Source organism: Poeciliopsis prolifica, unplaced genomic scaffold (genome assembly GCF_027474105.1).
Source record: "Poeciliopsis prolifica strain line A6 unplaced genomic scaffold, Auburn_PproV2 SCAFFOLD057, whole genome shotgun sequence".
In the NCBI taxonomy this organism is placed as follows: Eukaryota; Metazoa; Chordata; class Actinopteri; order Cyprinodontiformes; family Poeciliidae; genus Poeciliopsis; species Poeciliopsis prolifica.
The window spans coordinates 1572843-1583397 of NW_026562432.1; the positions used below are offsets into that span (position 1 = coordinate 1572843).

Below are 10555 nucleotides of genomic sequence, written 5' to 3' on the forward strand. Positions count from 1 at the left end.
CTTAACTTAAAGTTGCTTCAACGGTGTTCCACAGAGCCAGCATATGACATAGTTAGACTATAATTAGAGCAAAAGCACAAATTAATAACAAAAGTTTAATTAGATGTACCACTGACAGGTCTGTATGACTTAAAAGTGAAAAGAAAAAAGCAAAAGAAAAGAAAAATAATTAATTGATAATTTCCATTCTCTCCTTTGATAATACTGACTTCAAAAACAAAGATATATTCTACCATTGTCAAAGATGTAAGAAAAAACACACAGCACTCTAAATGTTGTACATCATGTGACTATAGCTTTAAGTGACACAGTGTTGGTTGGACATTCAACCAGTGTCTTCATTATTTTTTCTAATTTTGTGTTTTTAAGTAACTTTAGTCTTTATTTTTGAGTTCATGTTCAAACAAGGATGGAATAAATCTTTTGACATTAAATTCACATCTGATGCAAAAAATGAGGTATAATAGCATGTCTGATGCCAGGGGAAAACATAAATACATTTTTAAAAAGTAAGAATAATATGAAGCTACTGAAACCAAAGCAGTTTCAAAATCAAGGAACAAGGAGGAGACTGATCATTCACATATTTGTTCAGAACTATTCATTAAAGAACAAGACATCATATCATAACACAAAAATTAGACAATTAACTCTACAAAAATGTTCCTGCACTCAGTGGTATTTTCACACATAGATTACTGCATTACAACTTGGTCACTCACTGGAGAATTATTATTAAAACCTATAGAAATGTTATTCAAAATCAATAAAACTTCTTGATCAAAAGCCTCTGTCTTCTCATCAGTGTCACATTTTGGAAAATTATAATATGCTTAATTTTGAAAACTTTAATTTTAAAAACAGTTGCCTTATTTACAAAGTTATTCATGGACTCACTCCACCTCCGCTTGCTATATATTTTAAGCAAAGAGCCGAGCGAGGTCTTGGCAGCAGGGCGTCTTCCAGAGGAGACCTGGAGATCCCTTACAGAAAAACAACATTTGGCCAAACGGTTCTGTCAGTCAGAGGGAGTCACTTCTGGAACAGTGTGCCGGCTCGGATCAGAGTGTTCCACCTATAGCCTTTTTAAAAAACACCTGAAACTGTTTATTAAAACTTCCCAGACATGTCATCATTTTAACTAACTTCTTACTGTGTTTTTTGTGAATGTTTCTTAATGTTTGTTAAATGTTTGTTAATTCTTGATTGTATGTTTATAATGTCTTTTTGTTGATTGGGTCTCCTTGTCTAGGACTACAGTCTATACAGTAGTGTTGATTGTTCATTAATGTGCACTGTCCTTATTAAAGATTAAAGAAATGTAAAATTGGAAAATATGAAGGAATAAACAAGCAGGAGTCACAGGAAATTTTACGTTTTTTTTTTATATTTTAACCCAAAAAGTTATGTTTACAAAAATTGAATAATGAGATAAAAAAGTGATCTTAACTAATTATTTGACAAACAAAACAAAACATAGCTGACCTAATGCAGACACACCAGATTATAGATAATTACTCATCAGGCCATTAAAATGCAAGAGGGGCTACGCATGAAACAAATAAAGAAAGAACACAGTACAGAAGTTCATTGATAAACTAATCACACAAAAAATGGAAATTAAGAATATTAAACTATTAACATAAATATTTAACAATATACCAAATGCTAGCTTAACTGTAGTAAATATCACTTTATATATGTTTATGTCATTTATAAATCACCCAGATCTTTGGTGGATTTCAAGTTTTTCAGAGCTTGTGTCTTTGGTTTTTTTCAAAGACAACACAAAATAAATGAAGATGAAGAATCCTGGGGAAAAAAAACAAAGTGGAGAAAGTGTCAGCGTCATGCAAATAATGCTGGAGCACTGACAAACAGATAATCAGGTCGCAGCCTGTTTGACTTGCACCAGTTGCGACAACACAACAGAACAAATTCAGTCACGTTGTAACGAGCTCTCCCGACCTTGCAGAGGGTTTAAGATGCAGAAGACGTAGAGTGCAGGAGTGGTCAGGTCACCAAACGAGAAGAAGATCACTCCCCAGGTGAGGCCCAGCAGAACCACAAGCAACAGCAGGGTGACAATTTCTCGCTTGGCTTTTTTAAGACTGCTCCATCCATGCTGATTCACCAAACAGGAAGGGAAACTCATGGACAAAATTATGGTTGATCCAAAAAAAAAATCATCAAGAAATTACTACATTTAATGGTAGAAGCTTGTTAAACAATCAATAACAATACTAGAAGAAAAGGTGACAAATCTTATGATGACATATAATAATAATTACCACTTTGCTATTGTGGGAGTCCACAAACCATTTCACTGTGATTCCAAACATTATCAGATTGAACAGGAACATGAAACTGAACAGTCCAACTGTGGTCCCCATCTTCACTTTGTCTTCAGTTATGTAGCATCTATGTGTAGAAAAAAACAAAAAAAACACGAAGAAACAAAATGTGATACGCAGTGGTTCTGCTTTAACATTAAGACAGAATACAAATACAAAGTAAGATAGTTTTATTTTAATGTAAGTAATTATACATATTGTGCGCATTAAACTTTTTTTTGGCTGCCTTTTCTTTACACTGTTGTTCCATTGGGGTTGGACAAGTTTAGAGAGGTACGACCATATGTGTCTTTGTTGACGATCACCACCACAGACACAATGACCGCTGGAAGACCTGAAACACAATCATTAGTATGTTCATTTAAAGCTGTAAGCACGTATCCTCCAGAATCACATGATGTCACTCACCCCATCCCACCACGCTGAGCTTCAGCAGGTATCTCCTCACGTAGACGTTGAAGACTTTGACCAGGAGGAGGTAGAGGTGGAAGCCCTCCAAGGCCATCCAGGTGAAAGAGGCCAGCAGGGAGTAGTGAAGAAGAAGAGCCACATAGACACAAAGCTCACTGGAGGACGATGCTGCCGCCGCCTCACTGGACAGGAAGTGAACGTTGAGGAGGATCAGAGCCACTGCCAGGCTGATGTGGATCTTCTTGGAATCATCTTCTCTGAGTTTTCTGTCAGACACAGAAGACAAGGTCAGATGTAGATGACAGCTTTTTTTTAAAGGTTTTGTTGGCTCTAGCGCCATGCTGTTTTACAGAAAAATTAGGGCAGCACAAATGGAGGTGTAGGATGACTGAACTTAAACAAAGGAGACTTTAGCAGTAAATAAAAGTAAAATCCAGCCTGCAAAATCTCACACTTGCTGAAGAAGTGTAGGCTCACATGGACAAGCAAAAAAAAAAGTAAATGTAGAAGAGAAAATAGCTGAAAACTGAAACAGCCATTTGAAAAATGAGCAAATCCCAAATCTATAAAATAACACTTTACCTATTGACTGTGAACAGAAAAACAGTGACGACCAGAGCAAGCAGAGAGATACCACAGCCGATGTAGGTGATGTAGGACAAGATCTCAGCGTCTTTGGGTGAGACGTCTGCAGACACCTGTGGAAAAAATACTCACATTCTGTTGTTGATCTATACCTATTAAATTTCTAGTAAGATAAAATTTAGAAAAAGTTTAACATTTTAAAGTTACAATTATCTTTATAATGTGGATACTGAATTCAATGAATTGCCATAACTTATAAGTGAGAGAAGATAAGTATGACTGTGGGTATTTGATTCTCCATTGTGCGTGTTAATTTTAATTCAAGTATAATTTTGAGTTTTGATTCTTAAAACAGGCAGTTATTGACTTGTCCAACTGCAACCAGCCTCAGGCTTCAATATGCGAGTGGGATTGGAGGTCACTGCAGATGATTTCATTACTTGTTGGCTTCTGCTAATTCAAGGTGTTTCTCACTCTCCAAGTGAGTCATCCATGACTCTTTAATGACTATATTTAAAGCCCTGTGATCATATTTTACATGCATAATGAGCACTGCTGGATTTATACACCACAACCACAGCTACACACAAATGTGACCATATTTCCTTTTTTGCATTTTCTATCTATAATTATGGGTTTGAATACAAGGAGGTAGGTGTTTAGATTGTCATTGAGATATTTTATTAGCTTTTGATACTTGTTAAATGCAGCAGTGGGGTGTATATATAATTTCTAGTAAGATAAAATTTTATTTTAACAGATTTAATTGTTAAGTAGATTTAATTGTGGGTATTTTGGACTTTTACTCTACGACATTTTACAATAGGTATCTGTACTTTCTACTTCACTACATTTCTATAAAATGCTGCATTACACGTTACATCCAAGTTGCATTGTGTTTTTTCAATTTGTTTGTTAGTTTGAAAGTAATCAATGATTCCTGTGCCACCATTTTCCTCCCCCGAAAGCTTAAACTTTTAGCTTTCAAAAATTCACCTTCGAATAAAAAAAAAAAACATATGGAGGTAAGTTAAGTTGCAAAACACTATCTGACTTTTGGGTATGAAATTGATTGAGGTTAGTGAAATTTTATGTACATATCTGTTTGCTTTTTAATTCCAACATTTTACTTGTCAGAAAATAGAATAGAAATAAATACTCCAAACTAAACCTATCTCATTTAACCAGCTGATACAGCAGCCTTCAATCAGTTCTAGCTTTCCTACCTGTAACCATGTATGCCTTGTTCCAGTTACTGCTCATCAGACAGGATTATCTCACCCAGGTCTTGTCATGATGGAATTATTCATATTTTTCCCTATTTATTGGCTCATTTTTAACTCATTTTTTAGAGAACACATATGTAGTAATAGAAAGGTTTGACCTACCAGAAGTACGCCAAAGTATGTGAGATGGTCACAGGAACAGGTGAGATGACTCTGACCACGATCCCACAGGGTAACACAGCCATCCGCACTAAAATCTGGTAAATCAGAGGCAGAGCAGTTTAACTTAAAGACAATGTCACATGTTCATCAGCACATAACTCTATTTATATCCTAACAAATTAAGTAATAATCTTTTCTGTTACTGCATGAGATTCATTAACATTTTATGCTTACTTTGTGTTGTAGTATTTAAGAACACACACTCTGGCTTCAGGGTTTCCTAAAACACAAAAATACATTGTTTAGTGGGCGTTAACATCAGATTTTAATTTTCACTTATTTACTAAACCAGATTAAACCTACATTCTGAAGCAGCATAAGGTTTAAACCCATGCTTAAACAATACAGTGGGGAAAATCAGATAATTGTTACATTTATGCTTGTTGTTAATTTTACGGTGATGTTGACTCGTTCCTGAAGTCCTGAAATGGTCTTGCAGCGCACGCTCAGGCCAATCAGTCGACGATCATACAGTTCATCTGAGCGCTCCAAAACAGCCTACAAAAGAAAATGCAGTCAATTTATTTAAAACGGTACCTGCAATGTTGCTTTGATGCTTTTATGTTTGAGAAACCCTTTAATTTTCATGGGAACCATTCAGCTTAGCAAAATGTCTGGGTGGATCTAGCCCCAGCTTCGAGGCACAGCTCCTCCTCAGAGCTGCAGCTCCCCCACTCAGCTCCTTCAAACTAGCCAGCAGCAATTAGCAAACACCTTGTGGAGCTGTGCATCTGCTCATAGGAGCTACTTCTCAGTGCAGTGCTGGTAAAGACATTGTTCATATAGGAGCCATGGTCTGATGAATTCCTGAAGGAGATTTTATAGGGACAGGGGCCCAAAGTCAATGCATTAATTTACAAAGACATTTTTTGAAGTCATATTTTATGTACATAATGGATTTTCATAACAATTGAAGATAACATGGTTACTTGATTACATTTTAAAGCACAATATATGTGAAAAACACAAAATATTGCCAGTTCTAAAACTACATCATCTATAGCAAACATTTCTAAATGATCAATATTAGTTTCAACTGGTGCAAATCTCTTTGAAATCACAAATGCAGCACAAGTATGAGAGTTTTATCAGGGTAACTCTGTTCAAAGTAGAACTGAACAATGGTGTGTAATTGTTTATTAACTGCTAAAAACAAAAGAAGACAAAAATAATGTTTAGATTCTGAATTTCATAGCATTTTCTGACCTCTTCAGGAAGCTGAATCATGGAGAACACAACTGTATTTTTTATGCCCAGATCCAACTCTTTAGGCAGATGAACCCTCACCGAACTGTTTGGCATGATCCCACCTGACGTCACCTGGAGTAGATCACAGCCAGACATAGCAGTAGAAAGATTGAAAAAGAACCATAAAATCATAGTTCAACATTGTCTGCTCATGTGTCTTTAATCAGAATAAGCATAATATTAAGAATAATAACATAAAATTAGGTGTCACCTTTTGGTCATAGGCAGAAATAGTAAGACCATTGAAAGGGATGGTGGGCTTTTGTTGGAAAGCCAAAATGTTTGTCATAACGATGCTTGTTACGTTTGTTTCCTCCAACATTTTCTCGATGGTTTTAAGCGCTCTTGTAGAAAGACAAGATAACACACAGAGTAAAACAACACCAGCTCTCAAAGAAAATGTTATATCTGTGTAAGCTGAAATATATAAAAATATTTACTCGACAGTTTCATTGTGGCTATGTTGATTTTTCAAAATGTCAAATGATTTTTCAATGCAAAGCCTGGCAGTTAGTTCCGGGAGGCTGCCTGCAGAATAAAATGATATATATTATTACATATAGTGCTGCAGAACACAGTCATTGCAAACTTTCTGTTGAGAAAAACAAAAGGTTGCACCAAAACAATTCAGAGAGACTTCCATTCATCATCAAACTCACTAAAACTTTTTGGGAACATTAATGTTTCTCATACATCGGAGGATTTTTCAACAGAGTTAACACACATACAGCAGCACAATCTACACTGAAATGAATTACTCACCTGCAGAAGCTTCACATCTCCCAACATTCCTGCACACTGGCAGGAATGTTGGATAAAGTGAGGATAAAGAAGGTATGACTGCAGAAAAAAGACAACAAAAACACACATCAAAGTAACATAAATACAAATAAAACAAATAGCTCACTAGAATACTATTGATGGACATAAGTTCCTATTCAGGTTTGGCACAATATGAAAAGAGGTGCAAAGTTAAAACAATTCAGCTTTACATAAAAGTAGAACACTAAAGCTGCTCCTCTAGCTCACCATCAGTCTCAGCAATAGCAAATATTGGTTTTCAGCAACATAAATGAAGGTGATCCTATGTTCAGTTAACCTTTAAAATCTGCATTTTCTAACAGTGGGCTTGAAAATATGGAACTAGAAACTAAATATCAAGTTTATTTTTATGGCACATTTTAGCAACAGGGCAGTTCAAAGTGCCTCACATGATAAAAGACAAAAATAAAAAGATATAAAAACACACAGTCAAAAATTGGGAAACTGACGAAAAGCATTCTGATAAATGTCTGTCATCAAACATCCATGTTTTGATTTTCATCATCAGAATTATCAAGTCACATCAAATAAGTTGGTCAATGTTACATTTATTCCGGTTCAAAAGTAACTAAACAGCTCGGTTTTTAGTTTAGATTTAAAGGCACTCGGTGTTTTCCAGATTTCTGAAAGTTTGTTCCAGATTTGTGGTGTATAGAAGCTGAATGCTGCTTCTCTGTGTTTGGTTTTGGTTCTGGGGATGCAGACCAGAACTAGAGCCAGAAGACCTGAGAGGTCTGTTTGGACATACCTCCTCCCTGTGCTATGTTTTGATTGTATGGTCCATTTTCTAATCCAGATGTTTCAAACAATTGAATTTCTTCTCCAAGTGAAAGCATGGATTTTAAGATGGCACCGCCAGGCACCACCAGCACTTTATCCTGTAAACAGAGACAGTTTGTAAAGATAAAAAAAACTTCTGCATGTTTTTGGATTTAGTCATCAGGAGAAACATGTCAAACCACCTTATCTGGAAACAGAATAACAAGCTACATGACCAAATGAAGAATGTACGCAGAGCTTTACATATATTTCATAATAACACTATGGTAATTGCACTATGGTAAAAACTGTCATATATTTATAATATCTTAATGTGATTTAATTTGAGTCCAACAAAAGGTTTACCCATTTGGATCGATTATGATCCTTGGTTAGATAATGTTATTTAACTAACATAGACACTACACTGTTTTCTTTTCATTAGTTGTATTTTTTGGAGTTTATATTACTCTTTGACTAACAATATACACAAATTAATGTCATCACTGTATATGTAATTGAATTTAACATTGTGTGAATGAATCCTCAACAACCCTACTATTTAAATATGCTGAAATAAAGATGAACTATGTAGATTTTTTTCAAACCAAACAAGAACAAGCAAGAAAACTAACAGAAAGAGAAACCCATGGATATTCACACAGTGGAGATGGTGAAAGTTTGGACACAATACTGTCACTCAGAGAACATGAAGTGTTGCACCAGAGTGATAGAAAGAACAAGAGTTAGAGCAGAGGTTGTGCTAGACTTTTTACTTGTCCGTCATTGAAGAAATGAAACAGGAATGAAAAATAAAAAAAATACTGTAAGATCCTTCTTTGCCAACATTTGGTGAAAGCGCTTTGTGCCATTTCGCTCGATAATTCTGCAGAAGGAACATTGTAGGTACAGGTTCCCCATGACTGCCATCAACAACCATCACTGGCTGCCGTTGGCATTCCCTTCCTCTCCCACTCTAACAAGAAGCCAGCTGGAACATGTTTCTACTATATTTACGTGCTGCCATACCCAGAACCTGAGATAGTTGGCCCACATGTAGGATTCAGCAGTGTCTCTAATCTTTGCTCACTTTAAGTTTCCAGTGTGGTGAAACACATCCTGTCTTCTCTTAGTTTATTAAGCTGTTTTCCACCAGTTTCCTATTCTGCCACACTTTCTGGTGTTTTTAAGAACATATGTTACATGTGTATGAAAATGAGAAAAAGAAATGCATCCATTTTGAATCGTGTTTATTGTGGGATCAATGGATTGAAGTTCTCTTGTGGTCTGCTGTGTCATGATTGGGCACAGTATGCTTCCTTGACATCACTATTGCTTACTTTTTTCTACTTCTTCTTAATTATTATTTACAGTTCCCTCAACTGGTAATAATTATAATCAGCTGATTATAATCAGCTAAATTAATCAGACAGTTACTGATGCTGCAATTTTCACTTTCAAACAGCCAGCATGCTGAAGTGAAAGAAGCACATGCAATGCATAGTGTGAGATTAGAGTCTATTAAGTCATTGTTACAGTGTTTGATTAATTTATGTATTATGTTGCCGTTGTGCATACATGTCATGTAAAGTTGATTTTAGAAGGAATCATTGCAAGAGGTAACAGAGTAAGAGGAAAACTGGAACAGCTTGAAGAACAGGACGTGAAGGACCAGCAGTGTTACAGCTAGAAAAAGACGCCATCTTCTCTGATGTACTGAGAGAAGATGACGTACAAAGCAAATTAACTACAAAACATGGGGAAAAGAATAATTCCGATCCAAACAACAACTAAATTTAGAAAGAACTGAACTCAGGAATAGATAAAGAAACTAACACAAATGAATTAACTTAACCTTTTGAACAGAAACGAATACAAGACACTGATTAGAATATGACAAAGACGTAAATTAACACAAATAAACAGGCTGGTGAAACCAAAACAGAATACGTGAGTTGCAGCGCTCATGGAAGATTTTTTTAATCGCATGCAAAAGGTCAGGTAGTAATTCTCATGTAGGTCACCATAGAATTAACACTGTATCTGCTACAGAGTTAAATTCATAGCAAGCTTTCTGAAAGTCGAAATAATGCAAGAATAAACTGACGAGAAAAAAAGTTGTGTGAGAATAAATGCAATTTTATGAGAATAAAATTGTAATAATAGGATTAAAACATTCTAGCACTACAATAAACTCATAATATGATGACAATAAAGTTGTAGTAGAATGAATTAGTAATTTTATAACTCTTACACAAGAAATAAATTAAAATGAAAATTTTTGAGCATCTGGCGAATTGATATTTCGGTATCAGTTTCACAAAAATAGGACATACTTGATCTTTTAACACATCAGCATCATGTGTTAGTAGTAGGACTTTGTGCAAATAACTATTTTAAAGGAAAAATCACAGACCTGATTAGTTTTTTAACTCCATAAAAGCTTTGCTCTCATTAAAACAACTTTTTTTCTAGAAATTTTGCGACTTTCTTCTGGTAACATTGTGTCTTTAATCTGCTTGTGTTATGAATGTATCGTCACAATTTCAAGAAAAGGATATCTTAGTCTGGCCCTACAGTCTGTCGTACAGGAACATGTATGAAGAGTGTCGCTTGTTTTTGTCTCTTTCTTTTGCAAACCTTCATCTGATCGAACAGACAAAAAGGCTGCTATATTTATAGGATGCACTGCACTTGGCTGGAAGAACCAAAGATTTTGTCCCCACTTAGTCAAAGTAAGCAATAGTATTACTCAATTCTGATACTGACATCAAACAGATGAAGTATTGTTGTTGTACATATAAAGTATTATAACCTACCTTTGCATGTTGCTGAGCTTTTGTAGCGGGTTTGTCTGGGAAAAGAACGGCTAATATGACATAAACCTCCAGGTGCCGATTGTGCTTTGAAAGCTGAAGCTGACAGAAA

The 10555-nt window shown here is 35.5% G+C and overlaps 1 protein-coding gene across 1 annotated transcript; it reads right to left on the reverse strand.

Moving 5' to 3' along the window:
• Positions 1–1389: 1389 nt before the first annotated feature.
• Positions 1390–10544, reverse strand: LOC129379342 (adhesion G-protein coupled receptor G2-like). Its single transcript, XM_055060072.1, has 15 exons — positions 10447–10544; positions 7617–7746; positions 6809–6886; positions 6487–6574; positions 6258–6390; positions 6005–6118; positions 5195–5296; positions 4973–5018; positions 4739–4833; positions 3348–3463; positions 2763–3031; positions 2592–2688; positions 2292–2421; positions 1969–2125; positions 1390–1812 (listed from the first exon to the last, which is right to left on the reverse strand). Exons 2-15 carry the CDS (start codon positions 7702–7704, stop codon positions 1721–1723), a joined length of 1605 nt encoding a protein of 534 aa, XP_054916047.1. The 5' UTR covers positions 7705–7746; positions 10447–10544; the 3' UTR covers positions 1390–1720.
• Between the last annotated feature and the right edge of the window lie 11 nt (positions 10545–10555).

Excerpts from the sequence above, each read along its gene's own strand:
- LOC129379342 (XM_055060072.1), bottom strand. The coding sequence starts at position 7,704 with ATGCTTTCACTTGGAGAAGAAATTCAATTGTTTGAAACATCTGGATTA. Across the intron at positions 5,019-5,194 it reads AGGAACGAGTCAACATCACC|GAAACCCTGAAGCCAGAGTG; the intron begins GTAAAATTAACA and ends TTTGTGTTTTAG. Across the intron at positions 3,464-4,738 it reads CATACTTTGGCGTACTTCTG|GTGTCTGCAGACGTCTCACC; the intron begins GTAGGTCAAACC and ends TTTTTTCCACAG.